The 22,794-nt window shown below is 38.0% G+C and overlaps 1 protein-coding gene across 1 annotated transcript in view; it reads left to right on the forward strand.

The window, feature by feature from the left end:
• The first annotated feature begins 934 nt into the window (after nt 1-934).
• LOC148950615 (uncharacterized) overlaps nt 935-22,794 on the forward strand; it is a 25,444-nt gene continuing 3,584 nt past the window's right edge. The window contains exons 1-3 of the mRNA XM_089091906.1: nt 935-1,039; nt 15,217-15,403; nt 15,755-15,847. Of these exons, the coding sequence (XP_088948032.1) occupies nt 935-1,039; nt 15,217-15,403; nt 15,755-15,847 (385 nt within the window). The remainder of the gene's footprint in view (nt 1,040-15,216; nt 15,404-15,754; nt 15,848-22,794) is intronic.

Here is a 22,794-nt window from a genome sequence, read left to right on the forward strand (position 1 = left end):
CTCTCTCTAAATTCAGAATTAAAATAAGGTCTTCGAGCCTCTGCACTTGCCAGGTATGTGAATTGGAGGGGGAGGATTGACCTTTAGAGCTTTAAAAATAACTTCCCCTTTGTATCTTTGTTTAAAATAAGCTAGAAAAATTACACATTTTTTTCTTGTGTGAATTAAGGTATGAGGGATACGCATTTCCATGGGGGGGGGATACAAAAGACATATCTTTATGTCTAAAAATGTCTTTCACCGAGCAAAACTTGGTTCCCTGGTGCTAAGTATATATATATATATATATATATATATATATATATATATATATATATATATATATATATATATATATATATATATATATATATATATATATATATATATATATATATATATATATATATATATATATATATATATATATTATATATATATAACATATATGGGCTTTACTACATGCCCAGATGGAAATAGGTGCGCCCCTCCTATAACCCGTAGCAAAATTCTATAATCTGCACCGGTTTCGTCATTTTTATTGCTGTTTTTCGCGAATTTTGTATGTGAATATATGAGAGATATAACGAATAGCTAAATATATCACAATGTATCTCGTATATATATATATATATATATATATATATATATATATATATATATATATATATATATATATATATATATATATATATATATATATATATATATATATATATATATATATATATATATATATATATATATATATATATATATATATATATATATATATATATGTATATATAAGTACGTTTATCAATTAATTATTATTTAATGTTTTTTTCTCAAATAGAATTCCAAGAAGTTAATATAATTGAAGACACTGAAATATGTTTTACACGTAACATTAGTCAAAATAAGAAAGTTAGAGCAGAGGAATCGAACTTTTAACTTTTTAACGGCTTTGTTAACAATGCCGCGCTGGTTATGTGACAGATGTTTTTACGCTCTTGTTGAGCCGACATGCAATATGTTGAACAAGATCATAATAGGATTAATTTATCTATTCACTGTTATGGTAAGTTCCTTCCTTTCGTTACTAAAGCACTCTATTGCTGAAGCATAGCTTTTGTAATGCCTGTTTTTGCTACTCATTTTTCTCCCGCATTCTGTAAAAACGGAAGAACCATTTTTATCTCTCAATCTAGGATGATCTTAAGGGTTCGACTTACTACTTTAACAGGTCGTGTAAGTGAACTGTAAATAAGGAGCTACTCGGCTTAACAGTAACCGAAACTCTTTAAAGAAGGAGCTTTGATTAACAATACATACGTTAAAAAATCGCCCGTTTATGGTACTTCCAAATTAACAAGATTTAAGTTTAAAGTTACCCATGAAAAGCTACGATCCTAAGAATCTTTGCTGTATTTCTGAAAAAGATGGAAAACAATCCCAAAGGGCAAGGGATTTTCCATCAAATCCAGCGTATAGAGAACGTTATCGTAGAAGCTTAAAGCTTTTATTTTTAAAAACGTGGAATTCTGCATTTTTTCCGAAAAGAAAGATCACAGGTATACCTTTATTTTTTTTTGCTTTTTTTGCTGAGGGATTTCATATCGAACTGATGGTCCCAGGAAATCGTAAGAAGGAACAATTGAACGGAAATTAACGGCAATAGTGTCCTTTTTAAGTAGCCGAAAAGATTATAATTTAGAGGGCCAAGTCCTATCGGCTGACAATTTTGAGATAGCCAATCAGTTTAAAATTATCGACAAACTATATATCGAGTTTCCCTATTTCAGAGGCAGTAATGGCAGGTGATTGCGGTTTCGTTCCTGTAGAGTCATATAGTCCGTACAAAATATACTGTTAATACAAAGATTTATTTCAAAGGTTCATTAAGGAAATTTATTCATTTGAGGCATGGAAAGATTATGCAAAATCATCTACTATGGAGAAGGGTTGTGTTTCTTTGTGTATGTGGGGGAAGTGTGCTAGAAGCCTTAAAAAGTGTGTTTTTATGCCTAAATTTCATAACTCTCCATGAGCTTTCAGACAACTATCGAAGGGGGTTGGGCGGAGGGGGGTCGAAATTAATATTTAATTCCCATTGATTCGTGGGAACCATTTTGGAATACGCCTGTAATATTAATACAGAGGCTAATAGCGCCTCTTTTATTGTAGACAATTTTTTCTGTATAATATAAACAAAAAAAATTAAACTTAGATGCCTAATAGCAAAAGATGCATAGGTTTGGGAGGGCCGAGTGGGAGTGGGGAGGACTACAACATAAGAAATTCATCTAGTTTGAAGTTACCCATCGAAAGTTAGACACTTGAGAAAATTTTCCTGATTTTTGGAAAAGGGGGAAAACTCTTAAGAGGGGAAGTGATATTGGTAAAAAGAAAGAATTACGCTATCAAATTCAAGGGGTGTTCCCATTTGAGCGCTTTCCCATTTGAGCGCCACGGAATTTTGTTCCATTTGAGCGCCATGGAATTTTGTTCCCATTTGAGCGCCACGGAGTACCATTTGAGCGCCAAACCCAAAATTGTGATTTTGCGGTGGATGAAGCGTGGTTTGCTGCCACATTGACCTGTAGAAATATTTATTGCCACGAAGACAACGAACAAAACTGAGGATTTTATTGGGTCAATGGTTGTGAAAATAACTTCCATTTATAGTATTATAAACTAAGTAAATATATATAGTATTTATGTATACCATATATATTTACTACTAAAGGTATATACAGGTACTTATGCATTATGCGGTATCCACCGCTATATACTGTATGAGGAAAACAGACATGAAGACCCGTCGGTAAATTTTTCGCAGTTGATATTATTGACATAAGAATAAAGTAAACATACCACTCGATACCTTTTTTATGCTCTTTCCAAATAGAATAATCATTTTTTCTGATATGAATTTTACCCCCATCCCTATATATACCAATTCAGGGTATATATTTGCACATTAGGGGGGGGGGGTAAATTTTATTTGTGATTAAAATGTGAGTGAATATTAAAATGTACCCCCACCCCCCTAATGTGCAAAAAAATACCCTGGATTTGTTTAACTAGGGGGGGGGGTAAAATTCATTTCCGACAAAAATGATTATTATATTTGGAAAGAGCCTAAAAAAGGCATCGAGTGGTGTGTTTACTTTATTCGTAAGTCAATAATATGATTTGCGAAAAATTTACCTGATCACCTAGCTATATCACCTAACATACGCAAAATATTATCGGGCGCTCAAATGGGACACAACTGAACTAATTAAAATACGGCGCGCAAATGGGAAATTCCCATTTGCGCGCCATGGCGCTCAAATGGGAAAGCGCTCAAATGGGATACACCCAAATTCAACACATCAAAGACCCCTATTAGGAAGGTTTTAAGTTCCCATCTACAAAATGCGGAAAATTACATTTTTTTGAGAAGGGAGATCACGGATGCGTGTTTATTTGTTTGTTTGTTTTTTTGGTACTTATTAAGAATCAAGAAAAAACATGAACAACCGCATCTAGAATCTAATGAAATCCTAATGAAAAACAGGTTTCCGCTGCCTTGTGAGTTATTGCTCACTCCGTGAAAAATGTTTAAACTTTAGTTTTTTGGGGTTGAAGGTTACGTGTTTAATATATGTTAGGCTTTACCCTCCTCCCTCCAATGAGCAAATATATAGCCCAGAATTATTTCTAAACTATTATATTTTCATCCTATTTTGTTTTATTTCATTAGCATTAACGAAACTTCACTTGTCGCGTGTTCACTGGATTCTTAATAAGTACCGTTTTTTTCCCTGGGGTGATTGTATCGACTCAATAGTCAAGGAAATCTGGGGACGGCTAACTCAAATTGAAATTTGAAGTTCCAGTATGTATCTTAAGCATCCAAAAATATTGTGCCGAAACAAAATGGTGGATTCTGCTGTTTTGTGGCACAAGACTAAGATTTTGCTCCAAAGAGGGCCTGGTTGCTACCGATTGAAAATTCTGAGACAGCCGGTCGGTTTAAAATTACAAAAAATTGCATATTAAAAAAACCTAGTCTAAGAGGAAAGAGGAAAGAGGTGCCGTTTTGTGGCACCACGCGGTGGCGCATTCGTTTCTAAAGAATCATGCATTTCAAAGAAAATGAACGATTATTATAGACCAAAATACGATTATAAATAAACTTTACGAAAGAGAAGTTTTTCAAAGAAAGATAGAAACCCACCCGTGAAACTTCTAAAGACTATTGTTTAGTTTGCGTTTTATAGAAAAATATATGCATTTTGACCAATTTGGCTTAATTTTTCGAAACATCGAAGAAAAATAAAATAAAATCACTATAATTGTTAAGATGACTGAAAAGAGTTAATTAAAATAAACAGAAGTTTTAGTCTATAATTAAGTTGATTTCTGAAAATATCAGTAATTCGAGAGTCAAGATTTCATTTAACAGAAATTTTTTTTATTGTCATAATTATAGAAAATTAAAAAAAATCCATATATTTGGATTTATAATAACGGGGGACCAAGCTTTGTTCGGTGAAGCGAATTTTAAACATAAAAGCGGTGTACTGCGTATTCCCCCCGTTGAAAAATCCTACCTCGTCACGGACAATCCCCCCGCAGAAATGTAATCCCCCCATACCCTGATTCCCACAAGAAAATTTTTTGTGTATGATTTTTCTAGATTCAGTTCTATTCACATTCATTTAATTTTTTACTTGTCAAGTCAATTCGTAAATTTAGTGCCCTGGATTTTTAAAAAGGAAAAACCTAATTTACTAAAAGTACAGTCCAAAATAATAATATTTTTATTGAATATCTTGTTAAGATTGCTTTCAAAGTTCAATTGACCTGTTTTGTCAATCTGCAGGGCTCAATTGACCTTTGAGGGGGCTAATTAATTAAAAAATCGCAAAATTAACCCAGGTCGGAATGTCTGAGAATAGTAATAACGTAATTGATACTCACTCACCCTTGTCCGACTGTCAAATTTCATTTTGATAGTTTTTTCCCTCAGTCTTCTGGTCTCTACTTTCAGTTAGCAGAGGACTTAAGAAAATATATTAAGCGGGCTGGGAGGGGGAAATAAATTCTGCCAAAATCGTGACGTATCTATATCGTTTTTTCAGACCAAAGCATGTTACCGTGCCCATTTTGGAAAAAATATCGTGCCATTTTCTAGAATATATATATATATATATATATATATATATATATATATATATATATATATATATATATATATATATATATATATATATATATATATATATATATATATATATATATATATATATATATATACCCTGTACAATGTGTATATTTACATATTCTTCTGTATATATTGTCTCGATTAGGCCTGATGGGGTATATCTTATACCCTTATACTGCAGAGATCATTGTTTATTTCGGATAATTATACTTTTTCCGAAAAGCAAATACAGTAAATGAGTCTTTTTTCGAAGAAAAAAAAACTCATTTACTGTCTTTTTTCGAAGTATTAATGTAAAAAAAACTAAGTTGTTATCCTAAATGTCGTGTTTGAGGAGTGGTAGCCCTCCTTAAATTTCAGGTAACACTTGGTATGCCATAAAAAAAAAATTAAAAACAAACAGATAGGTTTTTTTCAAATGAAAGGAAAGACCGACACTAATATATTTGAACAAACCTGTTTGTTTATCTGAATCTGTGTGTTTGTATGTGTTTTTGTATATCTCATTGTCAGTGCCTGTGTGTCTGGGCGGGTGGTTGCTTGTCCAGGTGTCGGTCTTTGTCTGTTTGTATGTCTGAATCTGTGTGTGTTTGTATGTGTTTTTGTCTCTCTCAATCTCTTTGCCTGTGTGTCTGGGCGGGTTTTTGCTTGTCCCAGTGTCTGTCTTTTTCTGTTTGTATGTCTGAATATGTGTGTTTGTATGTGTTTTTGTCTCTCTCACCCTCACTGCCTGTGTGCCTGGGCTGATGTTTGCTTTCCAGATGTCGGTCTTTGTCTGTTTGTATGTCTGAATCCGTGTCTGTGTTTGTATGTGTTTTTGTCTCTCTCAATTTCTGTGCCTGTGTGTCTGGGCATATGTTTGACTGTCCCAGTGTCTGTCTTTGTCTGAATTCGTGTATTTGTATGCGTTTTTTGTCTTTCTTACTCTTCACCTGTGTGTCTGGGTGGGTGTTTGCTTGTCCCAGTGTCTGTTTTTTGTCTGTTTGTATGTTTCAATCTATGTGTTTGTATGTATTTTTGTCTCTCTCACTCTGTGTGCCTTTTTGCTTGTCCCAGTGCCTGTCTTTGTCTGCTTGTTTGTCTGAATCCGTGTGTTTGTATGCCTTTTTTTGTCTCTCTCGCTCTCTGTGCATGTGTGTCTGGGTGGGTGTTTGCTTGTGCCAGTGTTTGACTTTGTCTGTTTGTATGTCCGAATCTGCGTGTTTGTATATGTTTTTGTCTCTCTTGCTTTTTACCAGTGTGTCTGGGTGGCTGTTTGCTTGTCCCAGTGTCTGCCTTTATCTGTTTGTACGTCTGAATCTATGTCTTTGTGTATGTTTTGTGGCTCTCACTCTCTGTGCCTGTGTGTCAGGGTGGATGTTTGCTTGTCCCAGTGTCTGTCCTTGTCTGAATTCGTGTATTTGTATGCGTTTTTTTGTCTTTCTTACTCTTCACCTGTGTGTCTGGGCGGGTGTTTGCTTGTCCCAGTGTCTGTGTTTTATCTGTTTGTATGTTTCAATCTATGTGTTTGCATGTATTTTTGTCTCTCTCACTCTCTGTACCTGTGTGCTTGTCCCAGTGCCTGTCTTTGTCTGCTTGTTTGTCTGAATCCGCGTGTTTGTATGCCTTTTTTGTCTCACTCACTCTCTGTGCATGTGTGTCTGGGTGGGTGTTTGCTTGTGCCAGTGTTTGACTTTGTCTGTTTGTATGTCCGAATCTGCGTGTTTGTATATGTTTTTGTCTCTCTTGCTTTTTACCAGTGTGTCTGGGTGGCTGTTTGATTGTCCCAGTGTCTGCCTTTATTTGTTTATATGTCTGAATCTGTGTCTTTATGTATGTTTTGTTGCTTCTCACTCTCTGTGCCTCTGTTTTTGGGTGGGTGTTTGCTTATCCCAGTGTCTGTCTTTGTCTGTTTTCTATAAAAACTTTCTATAAAAACGTTATATACCCCAAGGGCATAACTTGTGAATCTTGTCATGAGGGCAATGGCAACTATGTTTAACAAAATGGCCATATCAAAATGTTGATCGGAAATGTTTGGGGAAATGATGGGTGTTGGGGGGATTCTCCCTCTGATTACTTTCGACTATTAAAACTCAATTTCCAATCGAAACAACCCTTTTTGAAGTTTTTACGACAACACTTTCTATATAACGTTATATGCCCCCAGGGCATAACCTACAACCTTAGCCCTGAGGGCTGTTGGGGGTTGTCATACTCAAAAACATAATTTCCGGACCATTCAAGTACGTTCAACAAAATGGCTATATCAAAATGTTGATCAGAAGTGTTTGGGAAAATCATAGTTATAGGGGGGGGGGGAGGGATTCGCCCTCCGATCAGTTTTGACTAATAATAAGGGCACTAGCCCTCTAAATTCCCAATGGAATGAGTCTTTTTTGAAGTTTCTACGATAATGCTTGCACAGACCTAATTTCCAGAACTTTCAACTACATTTAACTAAAGGTCTTTCTCAAAGTTTTGATTGGATGTGTTCGGGGAAATGGTAGGCTCGAGAGGGGTGTTAGTTGCCCTCCAATCTTTTCCGACTATTAAATAGGGCACTAGCACTTTCAATTTCCAATCGAATGAGCCCTTTGTGAAGTTTCTACGACAACGCTTTCTATAAAACCTTATATGCCATGGTATAACTTACTACCCTTGCGCTGAGGGCTGTGGGTGGAGTGTCATTCTAAAGATATAGTTTTTAAACTTTTTAACTATGGTGACCAATCTATCTATCACAAAATTTTTATTGTCGTTGTTTGGAGAGTGGGTGGATGCAGCAAAGATTCTAGTTTTGTTCCAGGCACTTTTGGCTATTAAAAAGAATCATAGCCCTTTAGAATTTTCGAATCTTCTGTTACAACGCTCTATGAGAACCTTACATGCCCCCAGGACATAACTCATAACCCTTTCCCTAAGGGGTGAGGGGGTTTGATCATCCTCAAAGACATAATATCCAGAACCTTAAACTACGTTGAAAAAATGGCTATCTCAAATTTTGATTAGATGTGTTTGGGGAAATGGTGGGCGTGAGAGGTTGCCCTCCAATCAGTTTCGACGAGCCTATTAAAAAGGGCACTAGCCCTTTCAGTTTCCAATTGAACGAGCCGTTTTTGAAGTTTCTACGACAACATTTTCTATAAAAAACCTTATATGCCTATCCCTAGGGCATAACTTATAACCTTAGCCCTGAGAGCTCTGGGGGGAGTGTCATCCTCAAAAACCTAATTTCCAGAACTTTCATCTACGTTGAAGAAAATGGCTATCTCAAAATTTTTATATGATTTGTTTTGGGAAATGGTGAGCTTGAGAAGGGGGGGGGGGATAGTTGCCTTTCAATCACTCTCAATTATTAAAAAGGGCACTAGCCCTTTCAATTTCCAATCGAATGAGCCCTTTTTGAAGTCTCTACGAAAAAGTTTTCTATAAAAAACTTATATGCCCCCAGTAGGTAATTTACAACCCTTGCCCTGACTGGTTGGGGGCGTTTGTCATCCTCAAAAGCATAATTTCCAGAACTTGCAACTACGTTGAACAAAATAGCTATCTCAAAATTTTAATTTAATGTGTTTGGGGAAATGGTGGGTGTGAGAAGGGGGTTGGTTGCTCTCCATTTCCTTTCGACTATTCAAAATGGCACTAGACCTTTCAATTTTCATTCTAACGAGCCTCTTTTGAAGTTTCTACGACAGCACTTTCTATAAGAACCTTACATGCCCCAGGGTATAACATTACAACCCTTGCCCTGAGGGCTCTGAGGGGGGTTGTCATCTTAAAAGACCTAATTTCTAGAAATTTTAACTACGTTGAACATAATGAATATCTCGAAATTTTGATTGGATATGTTTCGAGAAAGGGTGGACGTCAGAGGGGAGTTAGCTGCCCTCCAATTACTTTCGACTATTAAAAAGGCCACTAGCCATTTCAGTTTCCAATTGAATGAGCCCTTTTTGAAGTTTCTACGACAACGCTTTCTATAAAAACCTTATATGGCCCCTGTGCATAATTTATAACCCTTGCCCTGAGCGCTGTGGGAGGGGTTGTCATCCTTAAAGACCTAATTTCTGAAACTTTCAACTACGTTGAATAAAATGCCTAACTCAAAAGTTTGATTGTATGTGTTTGGGAAAATAGTAGGTGTGAGAGGGGGGTTAGCTGCCCTCTAATTACTTTCGACTATTAAAAAAGCCACTCGCCATTTCAATTTCCAATGGAATGAGCTCTTTTTCAAGTTTCTACGACAAAGCTTTCAATGAAACCTTATATGCCCCCAGGGTATAACTTATAACCCTTGCCCAGAGGGCTCTGTGGGGGTTGGCTATCTCAAAATTTTGATCGGATGTGTTCTCTGGTCCCGTGTCTGTCTTTCTCTGTTTGTATGTCTGAATCTGTGTGTTTGTATGTGTTTTTGTCTCTCTCTCTTTCTCTTTGCCTGTGTGTCTGAGAAGATGTGCTTCTCCCCGTGTCTGTTTTTGTCTCTTTGTATGTCTGAATCTGTGCGTTTGTATGTGTTTTTTGTCTCTGTCACTCTCTCTCTGTGTGTGTGTGTGGGTTGGTGTTTGCTTGTCACAGTGTGTTTGTCTGATTGTATGTCTGAATCTATTTACTTCTATGTGTTTTTGTCTTTCACTCTCTCGGCAAATTTGCCTGGGCAGATGTGGGCTTGTCCCAGTGTGTGTCTTTGTCTGTTTGTATGTCTGAGTATGTGTTTTTTTCTCGTTAACCTATCTCAGTTTCTAATATACCCCCTATCAGCCTGCTGATAGTATCTATGTCTCTGAAAATTCCTTTTCTTATATCTCCGACTTCTTAATAAATATTCTAAAATGTTCAAAATTGTACCCTAAAAATAATGGAAACATTGCAAGGTAATGCATAAAATATTTTTATCGAATAACGACATGTAGAATATTAAAATAAAAATATGTTACATATATTATTATACATTATTAATATCGCTGAACACGTTTGGACGTTTTGAATCTGTTCCATAATACAATTCTTCAAGTTAGCTGTTGACATTGTGGGTATTCTTTTCTCTTAGTTCACAATCAGTAGAATAATCATTAATCCATTTTGAGTCATTCACATATTTTACTGTGATCTAAGCTACAGGTTCAATATGCGTTCCGTCTTTGGTATTAGTGGCTTCATTTACTATATCTGTTGGCATATGATCAATGGCTTCACATGTGCTTTATTTTATGTGTAATTTTATTATTTTTTGAATAATTTGTAATTTTAGATATTTAGAATATAATTTGTACTTTACTGAAAAAAATTCAAATGAATTTACTGAAAAAAATGTGCATTGTCAGTTTAATATACATATGCTGATATTTGTTTATTAAAATCTTAATTAATTTTTGTTTTCTTAAAGTTATAAGTGAAAACATTTAAAAGAATTTTTTCAACCAGATTCACATTATATTATGGCTTTTAGAAATCAAGTGGTTTAGAACCCATTTCGTATCAATTTTTGCTCGTTTTGAGTTTGACGTTTCTAGTTTGTTTTGGGTTACACTTATTTATTAATACTAATGTGTAGTAGTTGTATGCTTGATGGATTATTTGATTCTATTTTTGTTCATTTTTGGTTTAATCGAGTTCTTTACTTTTTTTTTGAAAAACTTATTTTGTGCAAAAAGTTTTTTTGATTAATTCTGTTCGCTTTATATTGACATAGTCTTTTCCAGGAAGAAAGACTGAGCCTCTTCTGAAGTTAAACAAACATCCCTTCCATAAAAACATTTAATACCCCCTGGAAATAACTAAAAACCCTTTCCCATAGTCTCTGGGGTTTGTTCCAACCTTAAAAGCCTTGTTATATGGTATTTAGACTATTTTGAGTAGAATGGCTATCTCAAAATTTCTATTAGACGCATTTCAGGATAAAATGACGTGTGTGTAGGGGTGAGAGGGTAGCTGCCCTCTGATCACTTTGACTCTTAAAAAGAGCACTACAGCGTCCGATTACCAATCCAATGAGCCCCCTTTGAAGTTTATATGACCACACTTTCTATAAAAATCCTATATGTCCCTTACACAACTTACAACCTTACAACCCTTGCCCTGAGGGCTGGAGGGATTTCTTATCCTCAAAGACATAATTTACAGACCTTTCTGATAGGATTAACAAAACGGCTATATAAAAGTTTTGATTGGAAGTGTTTGAGGAAATGATAGCCGTGGAAGGAGACATTTGCCATCTGATTACTTTAGACTAATAAACAAAACACTAGTCCTTTCAGTTTCCAATCGAATGAGCCCTTTTTGAAGCTTCTACGACAAAACTTTCTATAAGAACGTAATATGCCCCAAGGGCATAACTTATAACCCTTGACATGAGGGCAATGGGGGGGGAGGGTTGAAATCCTCAAAGACATAATTTCCAGACCTTTCAATTACGTTGAAAAAAATGGCCATACCAAAATTTTGATCGGAAATGTTTGGGAAAATGATGAGCATTGGGAGGGGGGGGGGCTTTTCTCCCTCTGATTACTTTTGACTAATAAAAAGGGCAATAGCACTCTCAATTTCCAATCGAAAGAGCTCTTTTTGAAGATTTTACGACAAAAATTTCTATACGACATTATATGCCCCCAGGGCATAACTTACAACCTTAGACCTGAGGGCTGTTGGGGGTTGTCATACTCAATAACATAATTTTCGGACCATTCAACTAGGTTCAACAAAATTGCTATATCAAAATGTTGATCGGAAGTGTTTGAGGAAATCATGGGTATGGACGGGGGGGGGGGAGCATTCACCCTCCAATCACTTCTGACTATTTATAAGGGCAATAGCCCTATTAATTCCCAATTGAATGAGTCCTTTTTGAATTTTCTAAGACAAAGTTTGCACAGACCTAATTTCCAGAAGTTTCAACACGTTGAACAAAAGGTCTATCTCAAAATTTCGATCGGATGTGTTTGGGGAGATAGTAAGCTCAAGAAGGGTGTAATTTGCCCTCAAATCTCTTCTGACTGTTAAATAGGTTACTAGCGCTTTCAATTTCCAATCGAATTAGCCCTTTGTTAAGTTTCTACTAAAACGCTTTCTATAAAACCTTATATGCCATGGTATAACTTACAGCCCTTGCGCTGAGGGGGGATTGTCATCCTCAAAAACATAATTTCCCGACTTTTCAACTACGTTCAACAAAATGACTATCTCAAAATTTTTATATGATCTGTTTTGGGAAATGGTGAGCTTAAGAGGGAGGGCTAGTTGTCTTCTAATCACTTTCGATTATTAAAAAGGGCACTAGCCCTTTCAGTTTCCAATCGAATGAGCCCTTTTTGAAGTCTCTATGAAAAAATTTCTATAAAAAACTTTATATGCCCCCGCTGCGTAATTTAAAACCCTTGCCCTGAGGGGTTTGGGGGGTTTGTCATCCTCAAAATCATATTTTCCCGAACTTTCAACTACGTTGAACAAAATGGCTATCTCAAATTTTAATTGAATGTGTGCGGGGAAATGGTGGGTGTGAGAGGGGGGTTAGTTGCTCTCCATTCCCTTACGACTATTTAAAATGGCGCTAGACCTTTGAATTTCCCATCATATGAGGCCTTTTTGAAGTTTCTACGACAACACTTTCTATAAAACCTTATATGCCCCAGAGTATAAACTTAGAACCCTTGCCCTGAGGGCTCTTAGGGGGGTGGTCATCCTAAAAGACCTAATTTCTAGAAATTTTAACTACGTTAAACAAAATAACTATCTCAAAATTTTGGATTGCATGTGTTTGGAGAAATGGTGGGTGTGAGAGGGGGGTTAGTTTCCCTCCAATTACTTTCTACTCTTAAAAAGGGCAATAGCCCTTTCAATTTTAAATCGAATGAGCCCTTTTTGATGTTCTGCGACCAGGCTTACTATAAAAACCCAAGGCCATAACTTAAAACCCTTGCCCTGAGGGCTGTGGGGGGTTGTCATCCTTAAAGACATAATTTTCAGAACTTTCAACTACGTTGAAAAAAATGGCTATCTAAAAATTTTGATAGTGGGTGTGAGAGGGGGGCTAGCTGCCCTCAGATTACTTTCGACTATTAAAAAGGTCACTAGCCATTTCAATTTCCAATGGAATGAGCTCTTTTTCAAGTTTCTATGACAAAGCTTTCAATAAAAACCTTATATACCCCCAGGGTATAACTTATAACCCTTGCCCTGATGGCTCTGAGGGTTATCATCCTCAAAGACCTAATTTCCAGAACTTTCAACTACGTTGAACAAAATGGTTATTTTAAAATTTTGATTGGATGTGTTTGGATAAATGGTGGGCGTGGAAGGGGTGTTAGTTGTCTTCCAATCACTTTCGACTATTAAAAAGGGCACTAGCCATTTCAATTTCCAACCCAACTTGCCATTTCCCATTTGAAGTTTCTATGAAAACCTTATATGCCCCCAGGGCATAACTTATAACCCTTGCCCTGAGGGCTGTTTTAGGGGGGGGGGTGTCATCCTCAAACCCCTAATTTTCAGAACTTTAAACTATGTTGAACAAAATGACTATCTGAAAATTTTGATTGGGAAAAGGTGGGTGTGCGAGGGGGTTAGTTGCCCTTCAATCACTTTCGACCATTAAAAAGGGCACTAGCCCTTTCAATTTCCAATCGAATGAGCCGTTTTTGAAGATTCTACGACAACGCTTTCTATAAAAATCTTATATGCCCCAAGGGCATAACTTACAACCCTTGCCCTGTGGGCTGTGGTGGGGGGTGTCCTTCTCAAAAACATATTTTCAATCTGGAAATCAACTACGTTGAACAAAATGGCTAACTCAAAATTTTGATTGGATGTGATCGAATAAATGGTGGGCCTGGAAGGGGTGTTAGTTAACTTCCAATCACTTTCAACTATTAAAAAGGGCACTAGCTACTCCAATTTCCAATCGAATGAGCCCTTTTCGAAGTTTGTACGACAACTCCTTCGATACGAAGTGCCGTGGTCTAGAACCAAAAAAAAAAAAAAAAAATACATAGTGCCAACATTGTTCATTACTTAGGCAGCGCGAATACACAAAATTGCTGGATGCGTGGTAAGTATTTGTTAGTTAGTATATATATCTGTTAGTGGAACTCACCTTGGAAATCGTGGGAATGATCCTAGTATTCAGTTTTTGAAGTCGAAGGCCCCCCCCTCTATATAGTAAATATTTGGACTGATGCACTTTTTAGAGATGATTACCGCTCTCGAAGCATCGTCATACGGACTCTATGTATGGTATTACAGATGAGCAGAAATTAAACATAAAAAGACATTTAAAAAAATAAAAGTAAAAGGGGATATCAAAGCTTAAAATGAACAGAAATTGTTCGGTATCTGAGGGGGCATCCTTTTTAACTACGTGCTGTTACGCTAAAATTTGACTTTTTGTTCCCAACACTTTAAGAAGGATTGCTTAGGCACAAGCACTCTCATAAATGCTTTCAGCTCAGAAACATAAAACTTAATTGTAAACAGTGTGTTTTGAGGAGGGGGCAGCATCCCTCATGTAGGAAATAATTTTTTCTTGTTTTAAGTTTTAATGATGCTCTTTGTTTTCATTGGAAAAATTATTTCTTTTATTCAGATCTTAACAGGTACTTTCATTATCATTGCATTTCATTTTTAGATTGATATAAGTTTTTTTTTTAAATCAAAATGTGTCCCAGATTATTTATGGAATATATTTTCTTGAATAGAATTATTTACGGAATAGAATTGTTTGAATTAAAAAAAGGTAGAAAAACCATTTTGAAAATCATAATCCACGTAGAAATTTATCGAACCAAAATATGGGTGTGTAAAATGGTTTATAATTCGAACTTTAAACTTCAAGATTACATTTCTTTTAAGATTGCACAAAAAATGAGATATAGGGCAATGATAGATAATTTCTCCAAAAGCAGAAATCTCCAATTTTTAGACGCCTGTTTCAATTCACTCCAAAAACTATTGACGAAATACGAGATTCGTGTATTAGGAATTTCAGTCCATTATCTAACCGGTAATGGTCCAACTTTCTTTTCAAAATCTATTGTATGCAAAATATTAAATTGTGATTTCTTTTGCAGAAACAGGCTGAAGAAAGGGCAATTTCAAATGAAGAGCATGAGAAAAAGTCACCAAAATCAACTATTAGTTTATGTATTTACACAAAAAAAACTTCAGAGTCCAGCTGCATTAAATTGAACAAGCATGAAATACATCCTACGTTCATTCTGCCTAAGAAATTTTGCAAAAAGGTAACATCCAAATCTTGTCTTGCAAAATTATTTCAATTTTTTAACATAAATCTTTATTTAAGAATACATGCATGACTGTGTAAATACTCACAGGGGCCTCGTTTGTGGGGGGAAAGGGGTGCATTCCTCCCCCGATAATGTTGAGAAAACCATTATTATACATCCCATGCCCTTTGACCATCCGGATATGGATGATTTTTTGGCATGACTCAAGTAGTCCAATGTTACCGGCGAAGGTATTGTGCATGAATACCATCCACCACATGTTCGGAGTTCATAGTCCAGTAGTCCACGATAGTAGTGGTAACAAAATACAGCCCTACTCAACTCAATTCATTATCCTAAAGTATTTTGTGTTTCTTTCTAGTGTCTGAACACGAGACTCAGTGTCAGTTGTCGAATGCTTCTAGAATTCAGACCAATTTGTCTGGTATGATAGTGCTGGAGGTTTCTCCACAGAGTTTGTACATCTACTGAGTCGAATGAGTTTTCGAAATCTATGAAGACAAGATATATTTTGTTTCTCCGCTAACAGGATTCATGTGTTAGCATACATAGGACAAAGATAAGATCGCCACAAGGCATGTTTGGCCAAAAACCGTGGTCTTCTTTTCTCAGACGCTAGTCGAGGTAGCTTATTCGAGGTAGCTCTTCAGCAGGATGATTGACAGGAGCTTCCCCCTTATTGATATGAGAACTATTACCCTACAATTTTCCTATTTAGACATATCACCTTTCGCTTTAGCGAGGATGCTCCTTGTCCGATTATTGGGTATTCCTCTGGTATTCCATATAACATTCATCAGGGCTGTCCGATTTCTTGGTGTACCCTAATATGGGTTTTCAGCATCTCACAAGATATTTTGTCTTCAGCTGGGGGCTGCCTAGATTTTATTTTCGTCAACGCAATAATTATTTCTTTAGTCAATTGTGGATCAACACCAATGTTAAGGTCCAGGAGGGGGAATTGTGGATATCTACTCCCTCTTAGACCTTAACATCACTGTTGATTCACCATCTGCTCCAGATCAATCTAGGGTATATCTGTGGAATAACCACTCAGCCCTTTGTATCCCCGCCCCGTAGCTCCCAGACACAATCCAGGAAGAATAATCCTGGGCTATGTTCTTGAAACAAGTTTCTATAACACCTTGCCTTACTGAGCAGAAAGGAAGATGTCAGGCAGTTATATGGATTGGGAGCAATGGGAGTTGCATGGGGGGACGTTATTGGATACGGAGCTTAGGTTATAAAGAGTTGCGTGTTTGTGTATGTGTATGTGTATCAAAACACCTATCTCACAAAAATAAAATAGGTTTAAATTAGATGCTCCATACATGCTTTTCAGTTAAGTTTTGATGATTGATGACATCACTAGAATCACTGGATTTGGCTGATTTTGCTTTTTTTGAAGAAAATTTTATGTTACGTTTGACATAGAACCGTATGACTCTACTAGTAGAGATGACCCTATTGATCCCGTACGTACCACGTGGTTTATGGTTTTCTCAGTGAGAATGAAAAAACAGGAACTGTGTAACTTGAAAAACCATGAATTTTGTCACATTTATGGTTGTTTTCATGGATGGTTATGTATGTTGGTCAATTTATTTGATGTTTTTCTCGGATGTCAACATCAAATTATGGATGTTTTATGGTTTTTGTCAGTGAGAATTTGAAAAACAGTGAATTTGTCAAATTTATGGATGTCAACAGCAATTCATGTCTGTTATATGGTTTTCTCAGTGAGAATGAAAAAACAGGGATTTGCCAAATGTTATGACATTCCCGGGAACAGTTAGATCACGTGCTTCCTTCTCAGCCAATCAACGAGTTGGATCCATCCCCCTTCTCAGCCAATCAGAGGGCTGGTTACATATGATTTCCCCGTTACATAACAATTCACCATTGAGATTTCGTATATAACGGGCACATTTATGGTTGTTTTCATGGATGGTTATGTGTGTTGTTCGATTTATTTGATGTTTTTCTCGGATGTCAGCATCAAATTATGGATGTTTTATGGTTTTTGTCAGTGAGAATTTGAAAAACAGGAACTTTGTCACATTTATGGATGTCAACAGCAATTCATGTCTGTTATATGGTTTTCTCAGTGAGAATGAAAAAACAGGAACTTTCTCACTGAGAAAACCATAAACCACGTGGTGCTGTCACGAGTCAGAACACCTGTGCTGTCGACCTCAATTCACCTATCTTGAATCAATAATTCCCCTTAGAAACAACAAATTAATTTCCCCTTTCTTGACAGATCAATCAATCAATGACATCATCGGTCAGACTTTACAAATTTTCGCCTTGAAACATTTCTCCAGGAATAGATCCAAGTCATTAATGTCTTTGCCTCAGGAACAACTCTTTTGGTCGAACTCCAATTGATATTAATAACCAAAGGCCATGCAAACAATTAGGCAAGAAACATCTTAGCGATGAATTGTTTTAGCACACGAAAAGGTTTCCTATTAATTTGAAATGCGTTAGTGCAGAGATGCCAATAACAAAGGAACACGATGAATTTACGTTTAGGGATTATTTGGGCGAAACCGTTTTAGACAGGTTATGGAACTATTTCGGCGAAACAGATAGAGACATTTTAAAAGATGATTTTGGAAGAGATTTTGGAAGAGGTTTTGAGTGTGGTCGTTATATTACACAATTTTCATTTGAACAATGTTGTGAGGTCCTCTAACCTAACCCAAAGGGTTCCAATCCTCCTACCCCCATCCCGCAGGAAGCCCCCGGTCCTCAAAGGCCCCCCAAGCTCCCAAAGGCCCTCCACCGGTCCCCAAATGTCCCCCAGGTCTCCAACTGTCCCCCCGGACCCTCAAAGGCCCCCCAAGCTCCCAAAGGGCCACCGGCGCCCCACAGGCCCACCCAGACCCCCAAAGGCCATCCCCGGGCCCCCCAAAGACCCATCGAGCTCCCAAATGACCCACGGGGTCCCAAAGGCCCTCCACCGGTCCCCAAATGGCCCCCAGGCCCCCAAATTCCCTCCCTGTGCCCCCCAAAGGCCCAGCGAGCTCCCCAAGGGCCAACGGGGTCCCAAAGGCCCCCCACGCTCCCAAAGGATCACCGGCGCCCCCAAAGGCCCCCCAAGCGCCCCAAGGCCCTCCACCGGTCCCCAAATGTCCCCCAGGCCCCCAACTGTCCCCCCGGACCCTCGAAGGCCCCCCAAGCTCCCAAAGGGCCACCGGCGCCCCAAAGGCCCCCCCAGACCCCCCAATGCCCTCCCCGGGCCCCCCCAACGGCCCATCGAGCTACCCCATGACCACCGGGGGCCCAAAGGCCCACCCGTGGGCACCAACAGTGGCCCAGGCCCCCCAATGCCCTCCCAGTGCCCCCAATGGCCCCTCAAGCTCCCCAAGGCCTCACGGGGCCCCCAAGGCCCCCCAAGCTCCCAAAGGATCACCGGCGCCCCCAAAGGCCCCCCAAGCTCCCAAAGGCCCTCCACCGGTCCCCAAATGTCCCCCAGGCCCCCAACTGTCCCCCCGGACCCTCGAAGGCCCCCAAGCTCCCAAAGGGCCACCGGCGCCCCAAAGGCCCACCCAGACCCCCAAAGGCCATCCCCGGGCCCCCCAAAGGCCCATCCAGCTCCCCAACGACCAACGGGGACCCAAAGGCCCTCCACCGCAACCCAAATGTCCCCCATGCACCCAAAGGCCCTCCCGGCGCCCCAAAGGCCCACCCAGACCCCCAAATGCCATCCCCGGTCCCCAAAACCCCACCCCCCGGCCCCCAAGGTCCCCCCCAGCTCCCAAAGGACCACCCACCCCCAAGGGACCCACAGACCCTCAAAGGCTCTCCCCGAGCACCCGTCTTTCGTTGATGTGTGTTGTCTGAAACCTATGATTTGGGATGTGTAGTTTGCTACTTCAGGCTTTTCTGAGCTAAGGTTTCCTAGTATTTCGTTGGTGAATTTTGTCTGAAACCAATATTTTGGGATGAGTAGTTTGCTATTTCAGGCTTTTATGAGCTAGGTTTCTTAGCCTTTAGTTGGTGTGTGTTTAGTGAAACTTATGATTTGGGATATGTAGTTTGATATTTTTGACTTTTCTGAGGTGGATTTCTTAGTCTTTCATAGGTGTGTGGTGTCTGAAACCTATGATTTGGGATGTGTAGTTTGCTATTTCGACTTTTCTGAGCTGGATTTCTTAGCCTATCATAGGTATGCGTTGTCAGAAAATTATGATTTGGGATATGTAGTTTGCTATTTTTGACTTTTCTGAGCTGGATTTCTTAGTCTTTCGTAGGTGTGTGGTGTAAGAAACATTTGATTTGGGATGGGTTTATTGCTAATTTTGAGTTTTCTGAGCTGTTTTTCTTAGCCTTTCATAGGTGTGTGTTGTCTGAAACATATAGTTTGTGCTGAATAGTTTGCTATTTTTGACTTTTCTGAGCTAGGTTTCTTAACTGTTCATAGGTGAGTGTTGTCTGAATCCTATGATTTGGGATATGTAATTTGCTATGTCCGACTTTTCATAACCTGATTTCTTAGTCTTTCGTAGGTGTGTGGTGTCTGAAACCTATGATTTGGGATGTGTGGCTTGCTATTTTTTTGAATTTTCCGAGCTGGATTTCTTAGCCATTCATAGGTGTGTATTGACTGAAACCTATGATTTGGGATGGTTAATTTGATATTTTTGACTTTTCTGAGCTAGATTTCTTAGCCTATCATATATGTGTCCTTTCAGAAAATTATGATTTGGGAGGTGTAGTTTACTTTTTGGACTTTTCAGAGCTAGGATTCTTAGTCACTCATAGGTGTTTATTGTCTGAAACCTATAAGTTTGGGATGAATAGTTGGCTATTTCAGACTTTTCTGAGCTAAGGTCTCTTAGTATTTCGTAGTTGAATACTGTCTGAAACTAAGGATTTGGGGTATGTAAATTACTTTTCTTAGCTTTTCTGAGCTGAATTTCATAGTCTTTTCATAGGTGTATGGTTTCTGAAACCTATGATTTGGGAGAAATACTTGGCTATTTTTGTATTTTCGGAGTTAGGTTTCATTGCCTTTCATAGGTATGTGCTGTTAGAACAATATGAATTGGGATGTGTAGTTTGCTACGTCATGCTTTTTTGAGCTATGGTTTCCTAGTATTTCCTAGGTGAATGTTGTCTGAAACCAATAGTTTGGGATGTATAATTTGCTATTTCCGACTTTTCATAACCGGATTTCTTAGTCTTTCGTAGGTGTGTGGTGTCTGAAACCTATGATTTGGGATGTGTGGGTTGTTATTTCAGGCTTTTCTGAGTTGGATTTCTGAGTCTTTCATAGGTGTGTAGTGTCTGAAACCTATGATTTGGGGTGGGTGGATTGCTACTTTTGACTTTTCTGAGCTGGAGTTCTTAACCTGTCATAGGTGTTTGTTGTATGAAACATATAGTTTGGGATGACTAGTTTGATAGTTTTGACTTTTCTGACCTAGGTTTCTTAGCCGTTCAAATGTGAGTGCTGTCTGAAACCTACGATATGGGATATGTAATTTGCTATTTCTGACTTTTCATTACCGGTCTTCTTAGTCTTTCGTAGGTGTGTGGTGACTGAAACCTATGATTTGGGATGTATTGGATTGATATTTTTTGACTTTTCTGAGCAGGATTTCATAGCCATTCGTAGGTGTGTGTTGACTGAAACCTATGATTTGGGGTGGTTAATTTGCTATTTTTGACTTTTCTAAGCTAGATTTCTTAGCCTATCATATGTGTGTCCTTTCAGAAAATTATGAGTTGGGAGGTTTAGTTTGCTTTTTGGACTTTTCAGAGTTAGGATTCTTAATCACTCAAAGGTGTTTGTTGTCTGAAACTTCGAGTTTGGGATGAGTAGTTGGCTATTTCAGACTTTTCTGAGCTAAAGTTTCTTAGTATTTCGTAGGTGAATGCTGTCTGAAACTTATGATTTGGGATATGTAAATTACTATTTCGGGCTTTTCTGAGTTGGATTTCTTAGTCTTTCATAGGTGTGCAGTGTCTGAAACCTATGATTTGAGATGTGTAGTTTGCTATTTTCGACTTTTCTGAGCTAGGTTTCTTATACTTTCATAGGTATGTGTTGTCAGAACATTATGATTTGGGATGTGCAGTTTGCTATTTCAGGCTTTTCTGAGCTAAGTTTTTATATTATTTCTTAGGTGAATAATGTCTGAAACCAAGAGTTGAAGATGTGTAGTTGGCGAGGCTCGACTTCTAAGACCCAGATTTTATAGTCTTTCGTAGGTGTGAGATGTCTGAAAACTAAGAGTCAGGATGTGTGGGATTGATCTTTTTGATGGTTCTTTGCGGTATTTATTAGCCTTTCATAGGTTTGTCGTGTCTGTAACAAATGATTTGGGGTGGGTGGATTGCTACTTTTGACTTTTCTGAGCTGGATTTCTGAGCCTTTCATAGGTGTTTGTTGTCTGAAACATATATTTTGGGATGACTAGTGTGCTATTTTTGACTTTTTTGAGCTAGGTTTCTTAGCCGTTCATAGGTGAGTGCTGTCTGAAACCTATGATTTGGGATATGTAATTTGCTATTTCCGACTTTTCATAACAGGATTTCTTAGTCTTTCGTAGGTGTGTGATGTCTGAAACCTATGATTTGGGGTGTGTGGGTTGCTATTTTTTGACTTTTCTGAGCAGGATTTCTTAGCCATTCGTAGGTGTGTGTTGACTGAAACCTATGATTTGGGATGGTTAATTTGCTATTTTTGACTTTTCTAAGCTAGATTTCTTAGCCTTTCATAGGTGTGTCCTTTCAGAAAATTATGATTTGGGAAGCACACAAAAACTTACACATTCACACTAAAACTTACATTCACACAAAAAATTAAATTCACACAAAAACTTACACACACACACACACACACACAAAAATTAAACACAAAAACACACGAACACTCACACACACACTCAAAAAATTACAAACACAAAAAAAATTACACACACACACACACACACACATACAAAAACTAACACAAGAACACAAAAAAACTCACACACACACTCACAAAAACTTACACACACACACACTCACAAAACTTACACACACACACACCAAAACTAACACACACACGCCAAAACTGACACACACAAAAACTAACACATTAACACGAAAACATACATACACACACACACAACCACAAAAACAAACCAAACAACAAACAGACAAAAACAAACACAAAGAAAAACACAAAAACTTACACATGCACACGAAAACTTACATGCACACAAAAACTTACATGCACACAAAAACTCACACACACACACAAAAACAATCACACATACCCACGAACACACACACACACACACACACACACACGAAAACTCACACAAACACACACAAAACTCAGAGCCACACACAAGAGCTTACACACACACAAAACGGACACACACACAGAGACACACACAC

The sequence above is a fragment of the Artemia sp. Qi Xiang Cuo genome, chromosome 7 (genome assembly GCF_049724085.1).
Source record: "Artemia sp. Qi Xiang Cuo chromosome 7, ASM4972408v1, whole genome shotgun sequence".
NCBI lineage: Eukaryota > Metazoa > Arthropoda > Branchiopoda > Anostraca > Artemiidae > Artemia > Artemia sp. Qi Xiang Cuo.